Here is a 24,615-nt window from a genome sequence, read left to right as displayed (position 1 = left end):
TATGGTAATGATACGGCATTATTTGACTTATTGACTCTTTTGACCCAAAAAAAAAGTGGGCCATGATGGCTTACGTTGTAAATATAACAAGAAAAGAGGGTACTTAATTGAGGATTCGAAACACACTCAAAAAAACTGGCTCATGGAATCGACGAGAGTCTATTTGCTTTGCATATTTTCCTTTTGTGTTTTGCTGCTTTTATTGTTCGCTTTATATCTATGTACTTCTGCTTTTCTGCTTGCTGCTGCTGCTTCTTCTTCTTCTTCTTCGTTTATCTTTGCTTTCGCATTTGAGTTTGTTCAAGCTCTTTTCAGAACCTTCGACAATGGCAGCAGACATTATTCACCCTCCCATGGAACAACTCCAAGACCTTGAGTATTGTATAGACTCTAACCCTCCGTGGGGTATGCTCTCTCTCTCTCTCTCTGTGTATGTCAATATTTTTTTATTGGTGTCTTTTTTCTTTTTTTTTTTGTGTCAAGGCACTGTGAGAGTGAAATGGGCTTGTTGGTCTTCATTGATCAGCAAACAAGTTTCAATGTCTCTTTCCACTGTTCTTCTGTTTTCTAGCTTATGGTTTTTGCTGAGATATTCTGTGGAAGATAAATGGGCATCTGGGTCTAGAAGTAGTGCGGTTTTGCTATACTAGTGGCTGACAGTACCGTGGGGATCACCTGTATCTCTGCAAATAGATATCGTGGGACTGTGGTATTCAAACTTTATCCTATTGAAGGAGAATATACAAACAGTCATATACACACATTATACATACGCATATATATATATATATATATCAAAATCCTAAAAGCAAAATTTTGTGTTGGTTTGAGCTTGATGGTAAATACCTAGCGGTTGATAGAGATTTTTTTTCTTTTTTCTTTGGATGAATGTTGACTTGGTGAGAGACATTGGGAAGACCATGCTTTAGATTTTATCATCGAGGATTGATGAAAAAAATTTGAAATTTGAACGCTTATGATATTGACTAGTACGACTCTTATTTTTTTCTGTTTTTAAAGAAGTTCTGGGAAACGTTTAAAGCAAGAAGAATAAATGAAAATCTTTGAAACGTAATAGTGGGTTGGGATTCAAGCAGATATTGTGACACTCAAGCGTTTTGTGTTCTATGTACCTTTGGTAGGACTTCGCAAATATTAAACATGAGTCATTATACTCATCATCCCTACACTACACACCACACATGATTTTTTTATTTTTTTCCCTTACCAAATGTGTGAAGTATGGATGATGAATAGAATAATTCTTTTAGTTTAGCAAGAATCAAACAAAAAAATAAAAATAAAAAAATCAAGTGTGATGTGTGGTATAGGGATGATGAGTAGAATTTTTCATTAAACATAGTTTCCATAGTCATTGCAGGTCCACAACTTTCCAAATAAAGGACCTAATGGCATGTTAAGATATAAAATAAATAATAAAATCTACCTCTTCTCATCAGTTTAAGTTTTTAGAAAAAGTAGTGATTTCACATGGTATTAGAGCAAGGGTCTTGAGTTCGAACCCTGACTCTACACTCTACTCCATTTAATTAAATATTTCACGTTTTGGACCATCTATTGAAGGGGAGTCTGGCCCACACATGAGGAGTGTTAAAGTATAAAATAAATAATACAATCTACATCTTCCCATCAATTTAATCTTTTGAGACAAGTGGTGATTTCACATGGCATTATCAGTAATGTATACTCTTTTACCATTCAGAGCAAAGGTTCTGCTCTTGATTGTGGGATTGCTGACAAGATTAACCATAGGGTTGGCATTTGTAAGAAGCAAAGGTTTTGCTCACTTGTGGGGTTGCTGACAAGAAAAACTATAGGGTTTGCAGTCGTAACGTCTCATAATTTGATCTCCAGTAACTGATTTCATATGCTTTGAATGATCTCAAAGATTTTTTTACATGGGCATTAAGTTGAAAACGTAGTTTAGCCATGCCCATGTTTGTGATCGTGCCATTGATATGGTTGCATTACATATATGGTTGCATTACATTTTCATTCACAGAAGTATCGTTGTGCCATCGATATTATGTAATGTCCCGGATTGCATGATTGTAGAAAGGTGGAGAATGAGATCCATATTGCTCGGGAGGGAGAAGTTCAAGTCGTTTATAATGGTTCTTAGATGCTCCATTTGTAACATTGAGTAATCTTTTTGGAGTATGGGCCAAACAATATGGATAATATCTATATTAGTAAAATAAGATAGATTTAAGAAATAGGAGGAACTTTCAAATTTAGGATTTTCTCTGACTAAGGCAGTCTCATTTTACTTTGAATGCTTTACCGACATTGCTCGATAACTTAGGTATGTGGATTAGGAGATAGGCTTTCAGCTGGATATTGAGCACTGCAAATGTGCTTTTTTTTATTGGCACTGGGTGTCAGTTAATAGTCCCGACTAATCCCAGGGGTGCACGAGCCCTCAGCAATGAGTTTTTCACAAGTGCACTGCAAAAAAATAGGTGATAAATACTTGTTTGCTCCCAAGTCCAACTGCTCTTGTTAACAGTCTCTATAAAAAAGCTATACATGCATTCAGTTTTTTTTTTTTTTTTTTATCAGTAATCAAGAAGTTTTATTCATAAGAATAGGCAAAGCCCAAGTATACAGGCATTCAATTAACAGTCTCTACAGGCATTCAGTTATTAGCGCCTAATGATCTACTCCAGTTGGTGTTCAATATTGGTGTTATAATATAATAATCCTTCAAAAATTGTGCCTGCTGTAGGTTTTCCTTTTGAAACCGAGCTAGAAAACTTAGCTTCATGATTCACCATACTTGAGGATCTGCCTTAATTATAAGTTGACATCCTACGCAAATATGATCCCATGGGACTTATAACAGCACTAATTTTTCACTTCAAAATCGAAATGTGAAATCTGTTATTCTCTCTTTAGGCAAGTTCAGATTGATTTTTATTCTTAAATCTTTTTTCTGTTTTTGCAGCTGAAACCATCTTATTAGCATTTCAAAACTACATTCTAATGCTGGGCACAAGTGTTATGATCCCCACAATGCTCGTCCCTGCAATGGGTGGAAGTGATGTAAGTTGGTTTTCTGATAAACCACCTATACTTCCTCTCAGTTAAGTTTCATGACCATGTTCATCTATGTTCAATTGATTTAGGATTCTATACAGGCAGGTTATTATTTTTCCTGATTTACTTGAACTATGAAGGAAACTTAGGACCCACTAATTGTTGGGTCCCACTAGTAATTATATGTTAAAACGCTGCTTATAATGTTTTTTTAAGAGACCATTATTTTTCTTCCCTTTTCTCAAAGTTAACTATAGACTACACACTTGTAACAAGGTATGGTTGAATTTTGGCCTAAAGAAATTGGTAGCATTATTTAAGTATGGTAAATCAGGAGTTCTTTTATCTAATCCTTAGTTTTTTTTTTCCTTTAACAATTTTCTTGCTCACAACCAGGGAGAGAAAGCACGAGTTATACAGACTCTCCTCTTTGTGGCTGGCATTAACACACTTCTGCAAGCACTCTTTGGAACTCGGTTGCCAGCGGTTGTTGGAGGCTCCTTTGCTTATGTCATTCCCATAGCTTACATAGTAAGCGACTCCCACTTGCAACGGATTAGTGATCCTCATGAAGTAAGTCGTCCAGTCTTCCCCTTCTCTGTATTAGCAGGTTGTTTGGAGATCACATGAAATGTTTCAGAGTTTATTCTATAGCATTCAGATAAACTAAATTGATTGAAGAAGAATTTCAATGTTGATAAAGCTGGAGGTTTATTATTGTCTTCCAACCTGGACCATCAGTAAGAAACCACTCTGGAATGGCCAGAGTTATACTTTTTGTCGGACCTACTTCTTAAGGACATGCCTAGGCAGATTGTTTGTAAGAATGTAAGCTTCCTAGTACGAGTGGAAGCAAAGGTTTTTCCATGATTTACCGAGACTGGCCTTTGAGAGGAAGAGAAAACATGGGAGCTTCATTGCAAGCGTACTTTGCTCAATGGAGTCACCACTTAAATGACAGAAGTCATGTTGAAAGGCATTATATGGGAGAGATTATTATAATTGCAAATGAGCAGGCATGATGCTATTCTTAAATCTTACTTTTAACACTATGAATAGAGGAATGAAATGATTTTATTTAACTGTGGTGTCCAAAATTCCCATAAATCCATAAGAGATCCCTCTCTGAAAGTCTGACTTTATTCCGTTCTCAGAAATTTTACATATTAACTTTTTTATTTGGTAGGGTATTGAAAGAGATCTTCCCATGTGGTTTGCAGAGATTTATACAAACTATGCGAGCTATCCAAGGAGCTCTAATTGTAGCCTCGAGCATACAAATAGTCTTGGGTTACAGCCAACTTTGGGGCCTCTTTTCACGGTAAGAAGATAGCCCTCAAAATTGTGATGAAATCATTAAACTACTCGCTCATAAGTATTTTACTTACTATATTGTAAGCGTTTTCTTTACAGATTCTTCAGTCCTCTTGGTATGGCACCTGTGGTTGCATTGGTTGGCTTAGGATTGTTTCAACGAGGATTTCCTGCGGTATGTATTGCTATGAGAAGGCCTTTAGGGTATTCAGTGGGTTCAGCCTCAAAGAGGAGTTTCCATTTCAATGTAATAAGCACTTCTTGGGGCCAAAGTTCACTTCAAGATGATTGCAAGTACTAACATCCAAGGCTCTATATTATAGTTTATCACAGATCATGTCATCCTTTCAGAAACTTAGGAACTAGAATTTTAAATCTTAGGTCTACCTTTTCATGAAGTATTATGCTACGTGTCAACTGGGACATATATCAATGCCAAAATCACTGAATCATAATCTGCTGAAAATTGAACTTCATTCCCCTTCGTTGCTTAATGAGCACCATGCTCCTCTTATATGATTGTGCTCACTCTACCAGATGGAAAGCTAAATCTTCTTCTTTTTCGTTACTGTTTCACCCTTTCTTTTATATTTATGTAACTAATTGCTGGAAGATCCTTTTCAGTTGGGCAATTGTGTGGAAATTGGGATACCAATGCTGTTGTTGATCATTGGATTGTCACTAGTAAGCACTTTAGTGTAATTCTTGGGTAATTCATTGCTATCTTGATAATTTCTTTCCTTCATCTTAGAATGGGTTGTATGATTTGCAGTATCTAAAGCATGTGAGGCCATTCAGAGATGTCCCTATTTTTGAACGATTCCCAGTCTTGGTATGCGTCACAATCATTTGGATCTATTCCCTTGTCTTGACTGCCAGTGGGGCTTATCAAGACAAGTCCCTTAGAACTCAAAGTAGTTGCCGCACAGACAGAGCTAATCTTATATCTACTGCCCCTTGGTAGTGTCAAAAACCTACTCTGGTTTCTCTCACGTCATGCTATGTTCCTTTTTTTCCTCTGGTTTTGAAATTTGTTGTGATTGTAGGTTCAAGCTCCCATACCCTCTGCAGTGGGGTCCACCAACATTTTCAGCTGGTCATTCGTTTGCTATGATGTCTGCGGTCCTTGTTTCAATGGTTGAGGTATGTATTTACTCATGCATGCCTAAATTGCTATCAAACTAATGGTCCACTATATCCCTTCCTAGGAAGGGACTAATTATGTAAACAGTTCTTTTGGTTGTCTTCTTTGTTATGTGGCTCAACATGTCCAGTTTCATTAGTTACCTTTTTCTAACTTGTATATTCAATGGCAGTCAACTGGTGCATACAAGGCAACATCTAGGTTGGCAATTGCTACTCCTCCTCCTGCTTATGTATTGAGCCGTGGCATTGGTTGGCAAGTAAGCTGTTTTGACACATTTGTGACACCTTGTTGTGGATGCACTTTCTCCCTGAGTTGGATTCTTATCATTCAAGATATTCAAGTAGATTTTCTTCATTGGGTCACCCATCTTCTTATACAACACATTTTAAATTGCACACATCAGGCACAGTTTTCATGGTCACATGTTGCTTTGGATGTTCAGTTTATTAAGTTGAATTTTATTTGGTTCCACCATTTCATTTCTTTGAGAGGGCTGAATAGTTTTGGTTTCTTATTTTTGGCAGGGAATAGGAATCTTGCTTGATGGTCTGTTTGGAACAGGCACTGGTTCTACTGTTTCTGTGTAAGACACTCCTAGATGAGCCTTAGTTGCTGGCTTGCGTTAGGTTCCATTGTGTACGCATATAGTTTGACAGGAATCATGATCACTTTTTCAGGGAAAATGCTGGGCTCCTTGGCTTAACTCGGGTTGGAAGTCGCAGAGTAGTTGAAATTTCCGCTGGCTTCATGATATTCTTCTCTACCCTAGGTTGGTTTTTATCCTTTTGAACAAAGCAATTTGGGCATGGTTGAATGGAAAGCACTTCCTGATTGTTTGCTCTTTCAATTCATCGGCACATAAGGGCTTTTGTTTTGAGAACTCACATTATACATTCCAAGTGGTGAAAATTCATTTTCCACTTATCTGTTCAGACTAGAATTGAAAATTTTCAGTTTTTTTTCATTTCTAAGATTAGTTGGGCCTTTGTTCCCAGACAACCGGTGCCAAAAACAGAAGTCTTTCTCATTTCCTCCCTCTTATCAATAATAAATTCTTCTTTTTGAGCTCACATCATTCTCTAATTGTCAGCTAATGTTTCCCAATAACCATCAAGAAAATTTTCTGAATGGTTCATTCGCTCCTTCCATGTTTGCAGGAAAATTTGGAGCTGTGTTTGCATCTATACCCTTCCCAATATTTGCTGCATTGTACTGTGTTCTCTTTGGGCTTGTGGGTATGTCATTGGCAAACTCAGTTTTCTTCTTTTGGATTGTCAGTGTCTTCACAATAGTTTGTTTCTTTGTATTTCAGCATCGGTTGGATTATCATTTCTTCAATTCACAAACATGAATTGCATGAGAAATCTCATCATTACTGGGCTTTCACTGTTCCTTGGGATATCTATCCCTCAGTTTTTCAATGAATATTGGAATCCTTCACACCGTGGTCTGGTTCATACAAACGCTGGATGGGTGAGTAAATTCTCAATATAAACTAATAGCCTAGTGATTATCTGAAAGGAAAATGATTTATACAGTACAAATCTCGGGTACTCCTTTTAAAAAGAAACCCATATGAAAAAATCAAACTTTTAATTGGCTTCTAGAGATATTATCGTTATGATTGTGAAACATGACCTCATTGCAGTTCAATGCATTTATCAATACCGTATTCTCGTCTCCTCCAACGGTGGGTTTGATAGTGGCAGTGTTTCTGGACAACACGTTAGAAGTAGACAAGTCAAAGACAGATAGAGGAATGACATGGTGGGGGAAGTTCAGAAGCTTTAGAGGTGATAACAGAAATGAAGAGTTCTACACTTTGCCATTCAATCTCAATAGGTTTTTCCCACCAACTTAGCCAATGTTCAGAGAGCCAGCCAGCCAGCCAGCAAATCGAGCTAATTAATTAGTTAATGCCTGCTGCAGCACTGCACTGCACTGCACTGCAATTAATTTAACATGATTTTTGTGTCTTGTGTAACTCCAAGATCATCATGACAAATGTCTTGGCAAATTCTAGCTATCACAATATATTTTTTTTGTGGGCCAAATCTCGTAAAATGGTCCGGATTAGAATTTCTGTTCATCATTTGATCCATGCTTAGATGCAATAAGAAGGGAAATTGGTTCTCTCTCTCTTTTTGGGTTTGAGTTGATTGTCTAATTTCAGCATTTATCCACACCATCTATAACATTCAATTTGATTTCTAACATTCTAGTTTTAAAAATTCAAATCAAATTATGTTATATAAGTATTTTAATTGAAATGCTACCCACAGTAAAGTTAGTAAAATCTCTAAGACTATTAATTATTCCATTCAAAAATGTATATTTCATATTAAATTTGATAGCCTCGTCGGAGAATTCCCCAAACCGATTCGGAGGAAAGCCAAGCCCAATAGACAGACGAACTTGATGATTAGCCCACCAAATTTAACCATAACATTCGAAGAATTAATTATCAAAAATAAATTATCCAAAATCTTTTTCTTTTAAAAAAAAAAAAAAAAAGGATTAACATATTTGCCTGGGTTTTCTTCAAAAGACAAAATTCTGGCTTTCAGAAATCTTAGCAATTACGAGGAGTGTTTGAAAAAATACGAAACATATTAAAAAAAAATTCAAATACCTATATATATATACACACACACACAATGCTAGGAGACTGAAAATGGTGCCCCCATTGTATCATGTGTGCAATTGTATTTTTTTTCAAACATTTTAAAAGAGAAATAAATAAATTAACTAATAGTCACTTCCGTAACTATTAAAAAAAATACAGGACCGATCAAATTAGAAATGCTACCCACCCATGCAGGGGTGGGGCTGACCCTTCCCCCCACCTCGCCCCGCACCCCACCAAAGGAAGGTAGGAGTGGACATCTCATCCGCCCCGACCCCCACCCACTCTAATAGTACCCATGGCCCACTAGGCCAAAAAATTGTTTTGAGTCTAAAAGTGAAAAAAAAAATACATTTCTAAAACCAAACTTTCACATAATTTAAATTTGTAAACATAACCATAATTTTAAAACTAATAACATAGTTTTTAAATTGTTGGTGTATATAATGTGTTATTGCAGCATAGTATAACCTTTATATAGAACACCAGAGTAATAAAAGAATCTCACTTAAGCAATGTGGAAGTCTTTATTCATACATACTATTCACATTAATGAGTCTCACATTATTACGTATAAATCTTGTATTACCTTGACCTCCTATATAAAGAATGAGGCAGAGGCAATGATTCACAAAATTAATAACATATCTCCTTTAACTTAAAAGTGTCTATCTCCGAAGAACAGTAATGAACAATAATCTTATTTTATGCTTTCCTTCTTCGTCCCCCTCTACTTCCTCACAGCACTACTCTTCACGATATCACCACAGCAAATACCAAAATCACAGTAAAATTACTATAAAATAAAAAAATCACCACACAAATCACGGTGGTGGAGGGGAAACTGGCCGTGTGTGAGAGGGAAAGATGCCGTGAGAGAGTGAGGGAAGGTGAGCATGCATGGTGGCTCGGTTGGACGTGAGGATGGCTACAAGAGGTGGTCGGTGGCCAAAGGAGGTCCCGGTGGTGGTGCGGTGGCCAGAGGAGGTGGAGTTTCGCCATGGGTGTGGAGAACCCGTGCAAGAGAGAAGTAGACTTCATGGGGGCAAACGGCAAGGAGATGGAGGCGACCGAGCTCGCTGGAGGAGGATGGCCGGTGGGAGGGGAGGCTACTGTGGAGGTGGTGGCACCGGAGGATGGCGCACGGCAGCGTAGCAACATCAAGCCCATTCGGGCTGTGCACTGCCGAGAGAGAGGAAGAGAGAGCGTGAGAAAGGGAGATCGGTGTGGGGGGACTTGCCGAAGTGAGATGGTGCTAGTGGAATGGGTGGTGATGCTTACAGGCGCACGGTAGCGCTGAGCTGGGCAGTGGAGGAATTGGGCATGGGGAGTACGCAATACGCTAAAGGAGAGGGAGGAGAAAGAGAGAGCGCGGGGGTAGAAAAGTGAGGGAGAAAGAGAGAGGGGCAGGGGTTTTATTGTAAAATCCAACGTCTAGGATCTAAAATTTGTTTAATGATATTGTGCAGATTTTATACACTTTAAAATTATATAAATAATTTCTATTAAAATTTAGAGATACAATTATAAGACTGTAATATTTATTACTATAATAAATAATTTCTCTTGTTAAAATTTATATATAAATAATTTCTCTTATTAAAACATTGATTTAAACTAATTTAATATTTAAATATTTAAAATATAAATAACATATCATACATAAACTATCAAATTTAATTTATAAAATACTAATATTTCATCATTAAATAAATGATAAAATTTTATTAAATATTTTTAAGAAATTAATCTCAACCATTCATTTTAAGTCCTTAGATAAATATTTTAAGTCCTTATTAAATATTTTTTAAAAAATTAAAACCATATAAATAATTAGAATTTTTACATAATTTAAATATGATAATATTCTTAATTAACTAAATTAGGCAAACGTGTGTGGGGAAGGAGAGAGAGGGAGAAAGGAAAAGAGCAGAAAAATGTTGGTTTTTGGTTTTAAATCTTAATCATTCATCTTAAATTTTCAGATTTAATTTAACAGTAGAAGTTTAAATATTGATTTAAATTAATATAAAATAGATAATTAAAATATAAATATTATATCATAATCATACACTTAAAATTAACTTTAATTTATTAAATATTAATTTTTTATCATTAAATAAAAGATAAAATTTTACTTAAATTAGATAAATGTCCCTTGAACGTCACTCTACTGCTAATATTTATATAAAGAGTAATGATATAGCCACAACCTTTTGTACAATACATTGTACAACAATGTGTTAAATGAGGGGTATTTTTATAAAATTATATTACTTTTATAAGATGTTTTATAAAAATACCCCATATTTAACACATTGTTATATAATGCGTTGTACAAAATGTTGTGAGTAAATCATTTTCCTTATATGAATATGTAATTCCTAGTAAGGGGTGGGAGAAGAGCAAGGCCCCATTGGGTCAGCCTGCCCCCACCCCAATTGGGATTTCTCCCTATGGGCAAGGTTGCACACTCCGCCTAGGTGGGGGCGAGACCAAGTGGCAAGGTGCAAGCCTTTACTGCCCTCCCCTATCAAATTGGGAGCACCACGTTCAGTCTCCTACCACTTTACAACATATATATTGGGGTCAACGAGGGCACACGCCTCACTACTCCGCCCCACATGGTAGGGCAGGCAACCCCTCCCGTCCATACAAAGGTGAGGATTCCTGCTCTGCCTACTTATATATATTTAAGAAAAATATTTTAATTATAAAAAAATTATATAAAATAATTCATAAATTAATATGATTTGATTTTATATTTCAGATTGTAAAATTATTTTTATTATAAAATAAATTTAACGGATCACATCCCAAATTAATTTATAAATTTATTTATGTCTCTTTGTGAATGGTTGTCTATATTTATAGATATTTATAAATATATGTTATTAGTTTTACTATATATAATATAGTATTTTTAGTCACTTTTAAGCCATAGAATCATTTTTGACATTTATAAAGGATGTCATGTAATACAAATATCTCACTTAGACAATGTATAACTTTTATATTCCATTGATCTTCTATAAAAAAAAGTCATATTGGATCACACTATAACTTTCACCAAATATGTATTAAAAAATTAAAAAATTATGTTATTATTTTTTAAATTATAGTCATATTTATAAATTTAAATTTATAATTTAAATTAAAAAAAATAGTCACATGAATAATTTTGAATTCAGAGAGGAGGCGAGAGAGGTAAAAACCCACACCCCACCCCAGCAAGATGGTGAAAACACGCAGCCCACCCCTGCAGGATGGTGATAACCCGCACCCCGCCGGGCTGGGTGTGGAAAAGGGGCTACCCCCGCATGGGCTGATGGTTCCCTTACTTTTATATATATATATATATAAAATAATTTACACAACATTTTCCACACTTATGTGTTCTAAATGAGGAATATATTGTATAAAGTTATGCAAGTATCATTATTCTATATATATTGAAAAATGCTAGTTTGTTTCATTTTTCCCCTCATTTTGCTCCTATTTGACTGCCTATGCATTCTAATTTTTTTTTTTCTTAACAATTAAGAAAGTGACTTCTATTTTATGTATTTTTAAAAATATTTCAAGATGTTTTAAAAACATTTAAAAGAAAAATAAATAAAAAGTACAATCGCCCTAAAAACACACAACGATAAATACTGAACGACCAAATGGCAACATCCATTATATAAATATATATAAAGACGATGCTACTATGCTGCCCAATGTGTATCGTTGGGCGTGCCCATAGTGGATTTATACTTTTTTAATTTTTTTTTCTTTTAAATATTTTTTAAACATCTTCAAATGTTTTGAAAAATAAATAATAGTTAATATATTGCAAAACTCACTCATTAATAATCACTTACTTAACTATTAAAAAAATAAAATACATACGCAGTGAAATTAAGATACAAATTCAAGCAGACAATATGTCATTTTTCTATATATAAGAACATGTATTCGTAAGAAGCCTCAGTTAGAGCCAGTCAAAAATTTGACATCAAAATAAATTCAGCCGGTAATTCCAACTAAAAAAAGACTAATCATCATCGGCTTCATAAGAACATAACCATTACTAATAAAAACGGAAATTTTAATATATATATTAAAAAAATAATTTATACAAATCGACAAGTTTTGCACAAATCTTTATAAAAAATTGACTCTAAATTAAAAAGTGTAAAAACAAATTATTTTTTTATTAATAAAATCTATTTTTTTACAAATGAATTGGATGAAACTTGTTTATTTATAACTTATATCTATCTCTAGAATATATATATATATATATATATATATAATCATATTGAGAAAAATGTAATCGTATAAATCGGCTCCATAGACCAACGGTATCAGATCCACAGATTCCTATCAGCATACGAAACATGGAATCACTCTCGGTCCAATCATAGCATCGCCGGTCACCGCCATTTATAGCTACCGGCGACGTGGCATCGGACCCTAAATAAGTAAAAATAAAGCATAAATTAAATGGACCCTTCAGAGACCCGTTTCAAATCAAACACACACACAGAGTGAGGGAGGACCGCACGATCCCGACCGATGAGCGACGCCAAAAACGCCGTTCCGAAGAGGAAACGGGTATGATGTACCGTCACCGGTGGATGGGAAGCATGGAACTTTCCCCAAGCTGTGTGCTGATTAAAGTGTCATACGGCACTTCCTATCAATTTCGGGAATTCTTCCTCATCGGGAAAAAAATAAGTTTTTCGAACTAAGATTAAAACGTATCTGAAAACCCTAGAAGCCCCAAATCAAAACACGATTGCTAAATTTTGGCCACCGGATTTGATGATACCTGATACCAGCCGCTTGAAGAAGAGGTGAGCGAGAGATGGGAGTGAGGAAAGGCCAACAGAGGAGAGGGCATTATATAGCGAAGACAATCACAATAAAAAACCCTAGTTTCTTTTATTTTTAGACGAACCCTAGTTCTCACTAGCGGCGCACGAGAGCTTATTTTTTGGGCTTATTGCGTTGAGCTTAGACGTTACGGGGGCCCAATTGAATGGGAACCAAAACAATTGTCACGCACCCAATTATGAGTGAATACTATTATAACCACAAATTATTAAAAATATATATAAATTAATATAATTTTATATGATACATTATATTTATTTTATAATTTATAATAAAATTAAATTTATAATCTAATATATCACATCAAATTATTTACGTTTATCAATTTATTTTTATGAAATCTTTTTATGACTAAAACATTTATTATCCTTTAAATAGTGGTCGATGTCAACAAATTACATATTTTTTAATCTATCATAGTTATAAAAAAAAAGTGTGGGGTTCACAAAAAAATGACAAATCCTCTCACACTAATGTAGCGTGATATGGTATGTTAAATATATTTTATAAAAAAATCATAACAATATTACGTATTACATCAAACCATATCAGCTTATGAGAGAATTTTGCAATTGGACATTTCAAGATGATAACATATCATTAAAATGTTATTCTTTTAATTCTGAGTTTTAGTATAATTTGAATTTCAAGTTTTGAATAAAAATAGGATTATCTTCTAGGTTAGAGGAAAATTTTCTAACTTGATGGATAAATGTAACAAATGTATATTAAGCATTCTAGATGCCTTCTATATTAAAACAAAAGTTCTTTAAAAAGTTCTAATATGTTCCTTAAAGATATAAGAAGTAAATGTTTATTAATGATATTAAAAAACATCATGTCATCCTCATTTAAATTTGTCAAACCTAATTTGGGCGAAATTTCGTTCTTGGCATGATCACCATTTATTTTTATAGACAGTGGTAAAAAAATTAGTAAATTTTATGACTCTTTCAATGTGGCCTCCTTGATAACCCATTTCAAAGATATTAAGCCAATATTTTCCTGGTTTTAGTATTTAATAATTTAACATTATATCCATGCAAAATGTTAAGATATTTTATGTAACACCCTAAACTTAAATATCTGATTTAGGAAAGTTAGGATTGCATTAGAATTAGTTTCTATTTTTAAAAAGTAAAATTTAGATTAAACTCGACAAATTAGGCCAAGCTCACTGAGCCCAAGCCCACAAAGGTGGAGGGCGAACAAGCTCAAGCACTATGCTCGCACAAGCCCATTGAGAGCCCATGGAAAAGCCGTTAAGGTTAGGGCAAAAACTTACTTCAATCACAACTCCTAAACAAATCACATCTTCTAACCCAGCAAAAAACGTTAGGTTGACCAAGACTCCAAGTCCCATTCGGATGTCTCAATAGGTCACAACACTAGAAATTTCATTCCTCTTGGACTTGATATCTCGAAAATCCCATACATGAAACATAGCAAGTATGATGTTTAACCGTTAAGAAAGTTTATATTGTTGCCTAAATTATTATACGTTCAATTTAAGAATTTGAAGACACACATGATTAGCTCAAATTGCAAAAAAATCAATGTAAGTGACTATGATCGTGTTCTTCTACACATCACTTTTATATAAAACTGTAAAGTTTCTTTTGCAAAAGTATATATGTAGTAAATGTTTTAAGAAAAGAATATATGTGTACATCTTTCACTGATAGCCCATTTTGATGAACCCTTTTGTTGGGTGCCCCTGTCCCACCCCTGCATGAGCATAAGGATAGTTTTGGACTTTGTACCACAGCACTGCCCCTGTCCAGACACCAAGGGGCGAATTGGCCCCCACAATTGTCTGCCCCACCTTGCCCATTGCCCATACACGACAAAAAAGTTCAAAACAACTTAGAAACGCCAAAAAATTCAAAACAACCGAAAATCCACAACAAAATACAAATCCATAACAAATCGGGAAAAAGAAAAAAAAAATCCAAAACAGAACAGATATGACTTCAAGCAAACTCTACAAAGCACCCTTCGTGGCCGTGGTTCCACGGCCATTCAACTTCGTGCTTCAAGAAGGAGAAGAAGAAAAAGTGGAGGAGTTGAGGAGGAGAGAGAGAGAGAGAGAGAGAGAGGGGGAGGTAGAGGATTGGGTTTTAAGTTAAACCTAATCCTAAATGACGTTGTTTTGGGAATAACTCTTCAAAACGACGTCGTTTTATTAAAGAAAAATATTTTTTTTAACATATATGTATGTGTGTGTGTATATATATATTATAATATATAGAATATAATATATATATATATGGGACCTAGGTTTGGCAGATGAGGTAAAACCCCAGGCGGGCTTGGGCCAGCCCAGGCCCCACCCCCAGCTCCTAGCTTCGTGCGGGTACACACCCCTTGTTTGGGGACAAATGCCTTCGCCCCAACAAGGCAGGTGCCGAACAGGGTGGGGGTGGGGTGGAGGTCAGCGATGCCTCACCGCCTAGCCCTACTATTTATGATGAAGGATGTTATATGATTTTTTTAACTGCATGACTAATGTGTGACTGAATACTATATAGTGCGACAATTTATTTAAAAGAATGTAAGGTAATGCAAGGTTAATGTAAAGAAAAGAAAAGAAAATGAAATAATATGATTGATGTATTTAATGTGTTTGATAAGATTAATGAACTAACCATATGAGGTTGAGGACGGTACCATGAGGTTGGGACAAATGAAAACGTTGGAATGCATCACTAGCAGTGCACCTTGTCATTCTTAAGATTTGGTTCTTATCTGCTAACTACGGGAAGAACCACTAATCACAAGGGTCGCTAACCCTAACAACTGGGGTTAACAGTACGTAAACGACCATTAAGGATGAGGTTAAAATAACAAAATAAATTTAATGGTTAAGGTTAAGGAAATAACTTTTTTATTTTCTATATATTCTAAGGTAAACTTTTATGTATGCGTAAAGGCAATACTTCTCAAGAATGTTAATGTTAGCTGAAATCCTATGTTTATATTATGACTGCATAATGTGGTTTCTTACTAAGTATTCAATTCATTTTAATTGTTTTTAGTAACCCAAGTGAGAAAGGTTTTGAGGATGCTGCGAGTAAGGAAGTTGTCCAGGAGGGCGACATTCACAATGAGGCTTGATACTTGAGAAAGAATCTTGACTTTTTTGCAATGCGTGTCGCAAGATAAATTATTATCTTTTAATTAAGTGCTATTGAATAAATGTTTATTTAGAGAGATTTCTAATAATAAAGCATTTTGTGAAATTTTATTATTTATGGAATCTTTTATACTTGTTGTAAGAAATGTATATTTTAAAGTTAGTGACATCCAGTTCTTCTAACTTTACAAACCTGAGAGGGATGAGGCGTTACATTTTAATTTAAATATTTGTACTTATTAGTTGGCATATAAGTGGGGAACACATCCTCCAACCACTATTATAACTTGAGGTAATTTGCTAAACAAAATTTAAGTTTTAATTTTTTTAATTTTTCTGTCTAAGATTTGGCAGCTTATAAGGGAACTACGGACAAGAGAAAATGTGTTTCAATTGTTTTTAAATTGCAAAGCTTACCAAAAAAAAAAAGTTATTTAATGTTATATTTTTTATTAAGTTCAAGCGAGTTCTTTTTAAGATAAAGTTGATGCGATTTGATGTATTAGATTTTATATTTAATTTATATTAAAAAATACTTTATGAATATTTTTACTTGTAAGTTGTGGTACAGAAAATATATATTCTATATTATTAATATGACATAATTTAATTTATAAATGTTTTAAAATTTTCTTCGGTCGTATTAGAATTAGGCCTGCAACCCAAGCAACTCAGGTTGTGTTTGGGCCCGACCCTACCCGAGTCGGGTCAACCCATTTCTTCTCAAAGTCTGAAGCAACCATTCATGACTATCAGACTGATCCTTTTCAACTCCAACCTGCTCGAAAAGCATCACACTTCAACTCCAACCCACTCGAAAACATGCAACCAGTGCCTCGAGAACAGCTCCCCATGCGCCTCTTACACCACCAGCCTCTCCACCCTTTAGGCCTAGTACCTGACCGGACCCTCCAACGACAACGTCTCTGACTGCACCGCATACCCCTCGATTTATGCAGTTGCGTTCGCCAATCTTTATTCTTGATTTTACGTCCTCGAGCTCCAAAAGTAATTGGCGAAAGGTAATCTTGGACCCTTGGTTGTCTTGATTGCTTGCGGTGTTGGGACTTTGCTCCTGATTGGTGGGGGTTGGTTTTAGGGTTGCACAAAAAAGAAGAAAAATAAGACAAATAAGATGAAGAAGAATCGTGTGAAAGAAAAGAAATAGTTTGATCGTTTTGACGAATAACCTGATCTGCAAACTAGTTCAAATCGTGTTTTCTGGGCGGGTCGGGTTCTACACTTTTTTGCACAACCCTAATAGAATGATGTATTCTCTTATTAAAGAAAAAATAATAATAATAAAGAAAGAAAAAAGAAAAGAAAAGAAGAATGATGTATTCCCTCGCGGATAGAATTTTTCAAACTTTATAAGATAACATATCTCATCAATGACATGAATGAATCAATTTTATATAATTACTTTCGGTTGAATGATTTCAAAGTAAATTGCCGTCCCAATTTTCAATTTTCTCTTCACTTCTTGCCGTTCTTGGTCAGGCCGCGTTCGGTTGTCCAGGAAAATGTCGATGGGGACTGACACCACCTGGGTTGGAAAGAAGCCTCTCAGGCGCATCGGAGGCATGTCCGATGCCCTCTCCATCGCTGCCGATCTTGGTTTCTCTGTCTCCCCTCCTCCTACACTGGTAGAAAACCCCCACCCACCTTATCTCTGTTTGTATATACCCTTGTAATGTACGTCCTATTTTGCATTTAGTCTCACTTTTCGTAAGTCTGATCTCGACCCATTTTGCTTCTATGTGCGATAATTCGATTTGCATTGTACCCTCAATTTTGTATTCTCTTTCATTTTGAATCTCAGCGTGAAAAACCAAGTTACAAATTGATCGCTAGTGTGGTAGCAAGTAGCGTGGTGTAAGTTGTGGCAGCAAGTTCTTTGAAATGCAAATTAGTAATGAAGCGATTTGGTTATTTATTTAGGGCTTAGATCGAAGGCAGAAGATTGTTTATTTTGTATCCAATATATTCATTGCCCATATGTGAAATTCAAATTATAAACTAATATGCTATATTATATTTTTTCTTCGGTGGTAAGGTCTACATGCTGTGGTTTTGGTGAGGTTTTGAGTGATCTGGACTGACCGGTACAAAACAGCAACTTGGTACTCAAAATTCTTAAGTGGACAAGGCAAAGGATTCTCGTAGGTAGTTCCTAATATTAATGATTTTATCACTGTTACACTCCATGTGTTTAATGGGGATGAAGAGAAGATGGGGATGTTATGTTCACGGATCTATATGACTATGGAAGCAGGGACGAATCTAGAATTGAAGCTTAGCAGGGGCAAATTGAATTAAATATTTTTGGGGGGCCAGTTTTAATAAAATAATTGTAGATGCTTAAAAAAGATGCCTCTATTTTCAATATTTACATGTTACAAAGTAACACTCATCATTTGGTAAATAACAATGTTGAAGCGTTGGAATTGTGATTGAGCTTGTCATTTTTTTCTTTTGGGTAGGAAGAACTCCAGAACTTATCCACTACAACTGGTGAGAAGGGTGATGACTTGATAAGGGTCTTAAGAGATCTTACCACTGTACAGAGAAGAATAGCAGATCTGCAGGTGGAACTTCAAGGTCGAAAGGTGAGTTATCCTGGTCTCAATTATGACCCGTTTCAATTTATTTTGTGCATGAAGGTTACTTCTGTAGCATAAGGAAATGAAGTTACAATATATAGTTTTGGGGGTAGGTTATACTTTACCTCCTCAAACTATCACCAAACTATCAAAGTTTTCACTTTGCCCCTAGATCAAAATATACATTGCAATTTACCCCCATTAAAATCTAGTTGTTATATGGATGAAAAATAGGTAAAGTGGTACAATCTTGACAGTTCGATCTTAAAGGAGGGGGCAATTTTCAAGATAATAGTAATTTTGGGGGCAAAATGATAACTTCAACAGTTTGGTGGTCATATTGCAAAATGAATAGCAGTTTGGGGGGCTAAAGTGTAACTTCCCCTCGTTTTGGGTTTCATTTTCAAATATCGCAACCACAATTTGCATGCAAAACTTGTGTAATTAGCTTGGTTTGTAAATTTTTAGGATGATAAAAATGTGGCACATTTGACGCATGTGAGCGAGATGGAAAAGAAGATTGAGACTTTGGCAAGGATTACCACTATACTGAAAGATGTCATACAGAATAAGGTAATTTTTTTGCTTTCAATTTGTTCATCATTATCTTCTTGATATGTATAAGCTGAAATGATGTATATTCTTCATGCCAAAGCTCCATGTGTTTCTCATTGAAAATCTTCAGCTCCTTCTGTTTCTCATTGAAAATCTTCAGCTCCTTTTGTTTCTCGTTGAAAATCTTCATGTCCAATCTTCTATACATGTGAATGCATATGCAGAGTATGAGCCAAGCATGCAAATGCTTGTGCATGTGCACACAAAAATGAAACTGTGCATCTGTATGCATTCTTTCTCTTAAATATGTTTTAGTAATAAGTTGGTTAATTTCAGGGCTGATTTGGTTAACTAGCTTTTGGTTTCATTAAAAGTGGTGACTACTACAATTCTCTGCAATTATTCCTCTTTCCCTTTCCTTCTTTCCATGGGCGGGCATTGGATTGAGGACTAACTGTTGTGCATTCAATTGCTACAGACTAGATCAATGATTTCATCCCTATCTGCACTATTAAGACACTGTTATTTCTCGTGATGATATCAATGACTTAAGAGTAAAATTGACCGGCCGTTGAGCATTTAAACTACTACACGATGTGTTCAACTTCCATGAACAAACAGCGGCTGCTATGCTGACAATAACCCAGAAATATTTTTGGGTTGCTTCAAGAATAATTCTTATAAGGCCTATATGAGGCATCTATCCTACCTATTAAAAAAAATATGAACATCTATCCTTGGGATTATTTGTACTAAATGACTATAGCCAAGATAATGAAATTGCAGTGAGGACCATAGTTTGAGAAATGATATTGCAAGTTAAATTTTTTACTGAAAATTATTTCTCTTGCAACCTGAAATAGAATATCTCAACATTGCTGCCAATGAAAGCGCTGGCTGTATTTTCAAGAAAATGCTTATGTTTTTCTGGTTGAATTATAGTGGGCACAAGAAATTATTTAAATTTCCTCAGCATACCATATATGTGCCACATTAAACATATGGGTTCATTTAACCTGTCATTTCTTGTTTCAATCTTAAATATTGGCAGGATCGCATCATAGCTCGTCTTCAACAGCCATACTCACTAGATTGCATCCCAGTGGAAGCAGAATATCAGGTTGGTCCGAGGAATTTCATCTCTCTCTCTCTCTGTAACACCCTGTCCTCACGGTTAATAATAAAGTCACTTTTAAAAATTCTCGGGAATTGGAGTGTTTACTATTGAAGCTTGACTTAAAAATATTTTTTTTTTATTCTAAAGGAAGCGTCAGGTACAAAGATTCTTTATAATAAAGAGTCGTTTTGAATTAAAATATTGAGATCATAAAAGAGAGTGCGCGGAAGCATTTATTAAAATTTCTCAAAGCCCGTACCATAAAAATTATAACTTAAAATATTTGTACATGATCTAGGCTACTGTCACGCCTCCCTGGACTAAGTCTCATCATGCAACTCTATCGTCATAATTATCCTGACTTGGGGTGGTTAAAAAACATAACAATAAACTAAAATGAGTCGATGACTCAGTAAAAAACTCATTATAACGTAAACATACTTAACATAAGATTTTTCATAAAATATTTCATGCTGAGAATTTAAAATCATGACTGATCATACTAATTCTTATGCTATGTATGGCTGATTTATCTGAATTAGCTGACTAATCTGACTTATCTGGCTAGCCAACACACTTAACCTTGTCTGCAAGGTTGTGCGCTAACTTCTCCTGCTGTAGCAAAAGAAGCCAACTGTGTAGTACTCTGGTGTACTGCGGTGGACCACGCTTGAGTCCGTGGCTTGCATGCCCATCCTGAAACTGCATTGGTACCATGCATTTGAATGACCATCTGATTAACTGTTCAGAGTTTATCTTACACTTGATCTTATGAAAGCTTACGTGTTTTATGCAACGTGAGATGCGTAATACATACATAACTATAATATGCGGAATGAAACATGATGAATGACGTGCTTGCAAATATCATGACATGCGTGGCACATAAACACTAGCTTCGAAAGAACTGGCTTTAATAATAATATATATAACTAGCTAATGTATGTTAATCCTAATTTATGATCAAATTGCTTATTTTGCAGTGTTACTTCCTAAAATTTCCGACATAAAATCTATCACGGTACTGGATTGGGAGGCTTATTTTTTTTTTTTCCAAATAACACGTGGAAAAGAGATATTTATAGAGAGATTTGGGAGAGGGTGACGACCAGTTTGAGTTTGACTTAGTTAAAGAGTTTTAACGTGAAGATGACTTGTAAAGTTGTATCCCTGTTGGAAAAGGATACCGATGAGTTCAAGTTGGACTCAGTCACGATCATTCAAGAAGAGAATTTGAATTTAAAAACATGATCTAGTAGTTCATTCAATGTAAAGATTGGTAATGACTGAGACTGTGCAGGGGACTTCAATCAGTGATGATTTTAAATTAAAATAAATTTTTAATTGTCGATCTTTAAATTTTAAAAGGAGTCTAACTCGCTCAATAAATAATAAATGAGATTTAACCTAGTTATTGAGCCTAATTAAAACTCTTAATCAACATAAATAATTTATTGCTCGTGGGCTTATTCAATATGGCCCATTAAATATAATTTAGGCCCAATAAAAATTATTAATATCTCGACCTTAGAATTATTGGGCCGGGTCGTTACTCTCTCTCTCTCTCAACCCATTTTTTGACCCATTCTATTCCTAATTCACTCACCATCATGTGACTAGTCTGGTTTACATACTAACAGCTTTTGGTAAAAGAGAATTAGGCACAGTTGCAAGGCATGTAGTTGGACTGCCAATGTTAGAATACAAAATGGTGACTGTTTTTATCACCTAATACGTTCCCTGAGGTGGGGACTTATCTAATGAGAATAATAGCATGTATTTCTAGAATGACAGCATAAATTTCTGGCTTGGTTAGTGCCTTATGCATGATGGCAGCCCCATTACCTGCAGTAAACTCTCTGCACTCTCACTCTCAAAACACTCAATTATGTGGAAAAGAATTAGATATGATAGATTCTACGAATCCTACGGTTCACACAATTTGAAGAGAAGGGATGAGAGATTGAAGTGTTCTTTCTTCATCCTTGCTGTTTTATTAGTAGCATGAGTTGAATCTACTAATGCTGTACCAATTTCTACATAGGATTTCTTTGCATAAAAAAGAGTGGCTCAAATTATAGTAGATTTAATAATGTAAGTCCAGTTTTAACTCCAGTGTGGTCAAAACTGGAGATTATCCAATACTTAGAAGGCTATTGAACAGTTTTAGTATTTTTTCTGTCATGTGAAATAGACTGTATTTCTAATGCTTAGGGCATCTTTCTCATGGGCTTCTGCAGAAACAATTCTCCGAATTACTGATGAAGGCTGCTAGCGATTACAGTGCCTTGACAACATCAGTTGCAGATTTTCAATGGAGTCAGAACTTTAAGGAGCCTCCTTCAGTATGGGGGGTAAGCTTATAAAGGCATTTAATTTGTTTCTAAACAAGTTCAGAGTGCATAATATGGCAGATTTTTTGTTCTATTCTTAGCTCTGGACTGCATTCCATGGTTATTATGTTCACATTTTTCTTTTGAATTAAATGCCCATGATGTATAGACTGAAATTCACCTAACATGAGTTTTGTTTAGATGAAATATGAGATAGCACGGGATTATTTGGCTCTGGTAAAAGCGCATGCATATTAGCCTTTGAACGCATGATGTATATTTTACTCAATTACAATTTAGTTCGGTCAAAATATTAAAGGTTAGTGGAGGCAGCAGATTGTTGAGAAATCAAGATTTTTCTTTCATTCCTTTTTCTCCAAAGTCAACTCTGAACTTTTTGACAAGTTATATTTTTTTTTTATATGTAATATCCACTATGAACTCGAGGCATAAGATGTTCTAATCAATAATAATATTGTATCTGTTTCCTGAAATCCTAAAGATCTCATAATACCGAACTTAAATTATGTTGTAGTTTATTGGGTCAGATCGATTTGTTCCCAAGCGTTCTGATAACTGCACCAATGACAAATATCCTTGAAGGGTAGATTTGGTGTAAAATGTGATACTCATCTTCTTCTCTTTTGATGTAGGAAATGCTTCGGCCAATTCCGGTTGCTTTAGCATCATGCACCCGATTTTTTGAGGCCATGTCTGCCATGAGAGAATCATTTGCAACACTAGAACATCTGAGAGTGGGTCCAGGCAATTCCTCTTTGCCTGCAACACCAGCCAGGGATGCCTCCCAAAGAGTGCCCGGGGACTCTGACTGTGTGACTCCACCACCTTGGAGAAATGAACCAAGCTCTGATGACTTAGCTACTAGAAGCCTAAGGAGACAAGAAATTGGGCGACAAGAAGCAGAAGATGAAAACAGTGAGGTATCTGATTTTACTCAGGTTGATGGCACTACTCAGAGGAGATTGTCGTGGCCACCTGCAATTAAAAAGAGTGGAATTTAGTCCCATAAGGTGGGTACCATTGTATGTAGTATGATAATATATGTTCCATCCAGCACATATTCTGTCTTTAATATATCCATTTGCAATGAAAAATGTAACAGCAATACCATTCACCATGGAAAAAAAAAAAAAATCCATTCATTTGTGCAGTGTTACTTAATATTGTTTTCTCTGCTATTTTGAAATGACATGTACTTCTTTGCATTCTTACTTGTAAAGTTTTTATTTCACTTCAAATTTAAAATACAAGTGATGGTCATGTCATTTTTCTTCAACAAGTAGGGTCGTGTTTGCCTCTTTCCTTCTCACCTTATTCAAATTTGGTTTGTATCTGAACAAAATTATTTACAATTCTTTATATAACTATATTTTAAATTGAGGATCTTCCGGTGAAATTGTGTTATTTTTATAAGTTATTTTATAACAATGTTCTTTATTTAAAATAAAATTGTATAAAGGACTGTAAAAGTGGTTATATATATTATCTTATAAAACTATATATATATATATATATATTTAGGTTGTGTTTGGATGTTGAAGTGAGTTGAGTTGAGTTGAGTTGAGATGATAAAATATTATTAGAATATTATTTTTTAATATTATTATTATTTTAAGATTTGAAAAAGTTGAATTGTTTATTATATTTTGTATTAAAATTTAAAAAAATTATAATGATGAGTTGAGATGAGTTGAGAATAATTAGATAACCAATCGAAGTTTCTAGAGAATAGGAATTTTAAGAAAAAATGTAAAATTTTAAATTGCTGACATGACAACTGACAAGTGTGTTTAAGACGGCATCTCAGTTGGTAACATTT

At 35.0% G+C, this 24,615-nt stretch overlaps 2 protein-coding genes and 3 non-coding genes across 5 annotated transcripts; 2 read left to right on the top strand and 3 right to left on the bottom strand.

Moving 5' to 3' along the window:
* Window positions 1-158: 158 nt before the first annotated feature.
* On the top strand, window positions 159-7,660 carry LOC109006082 (nucleobase-ascorbate transporter 1-like). Its single transcript, XM_018985249.2, has 14 exons — window positions 159-405; window positions 2,969-3,066; window positions 3,457-3,633; window positions 4,281-4,381; window positions 4,474-4,549; window positions 4,999-5,058; window positions 5,147-5,334; window positions 5,421-5,517; window positions 5,691-5,777; window positions 6,046-6,104; window positions 6,199-6,290; window positions 6,679-6,756; window positions 6,834-6,994; window positions 7,170-7,660. The coding sequence occupies exons 1-14, from the start codon at window positions 327-329 to the stop codon at window positions 7,380-7,382; spliced, it is 1,566 nt and encodes a 521-aa protein (XP_018840794.1). The 5' UTR covers window positions 159-326; the 3' UTR covers window positions 7,383-7,660.
* Window positions 7,661-12,111: 4,451 nt separating this feature from the next.
* Window positions 12,112-12,203, bottom strand: LOC118344331. The gene has a single exon (XR_004798104.1). It is a non-coding gene; the product is annotated as a small nucleolar RNA snoR77Y (small nucleolar RNA).
* A 257-nt stretch (window positions 12,204-12,460) lies between these two features.
* LOC118344378 lies at window positions 12,461-12,608 on the bottom strand. The gene has a single exon (XR_004798156.1). It is a non-coding gene; the product is annotated as a small nucleolar RNA snoR2/U65 (small nucleolar RNA).
* A 186-nt stretch (window positions 12,609-12,794) lies between these two features.
* Window positions 12,795-12,863, bottom strand: LOC118344411. Its single transcript, XR_004798184.1, has one exon. It is a non-coding gene; the product is annotated as a small nucleolar RNA U49 (small nucleolar RNA).
* Window positions 12,864-17,543: 4,680 nt separating this feature from the next.
* On the top strand, window positions 17,544-23,987 carry LOC109006081 (AUGMIN subunit 2). The gene is made up of 6 exons (XM_018985248.2): window positions 17,544-17,813; window positions 18,651-18,776; window positions 19,239-19,343; window positions 20,377-20,445; window positions 22,683-22,796; window positions 23,429-23,987. The coding sequence occupies exons 1-6, from the start codon at window positions 17,691-17,693 to the stop codon at window positions 23,795-23,797; spliced, it is 906 nt and encodes a 301-aa protein (XP_018840793.1). The 5' UTR covers window positions 17,544-17,690; the 3' UTR covers window positions 23,798-23,987.
* The last annotated feature ends 628 nt before the right edge of the window (window positions 23,988-24,615 follow it).

Source organism: Juglans regia, chromosome 1 (assembly GCF_001411555.2).
Source record: "Juglans regia cultivar Chandler chromosome 1, Walnut 2.0, whole genome shotgun sequence".
In the NCBI taxonomy this organism is placed as follows: domain Eukaryota; kingdom Viridiplantae; phylum Streptophyta; class Magnoliopsida; order Fagales; family Juglandaceae; genus Juglans; species Juglans regia.
This window is presented reverse-complemented; position numbering and strand designations above follow the sequence as displayed.

Coding starts and splice junctions, on each gene's coding strand:
- LOC109006081 (XM_018985248.2), top strand. CDS start 17,691: ATGTCGATGGGGACTGACACCACCTGGGTTGGAAAGAAGCCTCTCAGG. Junction 18,777..19,238: donor TGGAACTTCAAGGTCGAAAG/GTGAGTTATCCT, acceptor GTAAATTTTTAG/GATGATAAAAATGTGGCACA. Junction 22,797..23,428: donor AGCCTCCTTCAGTATGGGGG/GTAAGCTTATAA, acceptor CTTTTGATGTAG/GAAATGCTTCGGCCAATTCC.
- LOC109006082 (XM_018985249.2), top strand. CDS start 327: ATGGCAGCAGACATTATTCACCCTCCCATGGAACAACTCCAAGACCTT. Junction 5,778..6,045: donor GCCGTGGCATTGGTTGGCAA/GTAAGCTGTTTT, acceptor TATTTTTGGCAG/GGAATAGGAATCTTGCTTGA. Junction 6,995..7,169: donor TTCATACAAACGCTGGATGG/GTGAGTAAATTC, acceptor ACCTCATTGCAG/TTCAATGCATTTATCAATAC.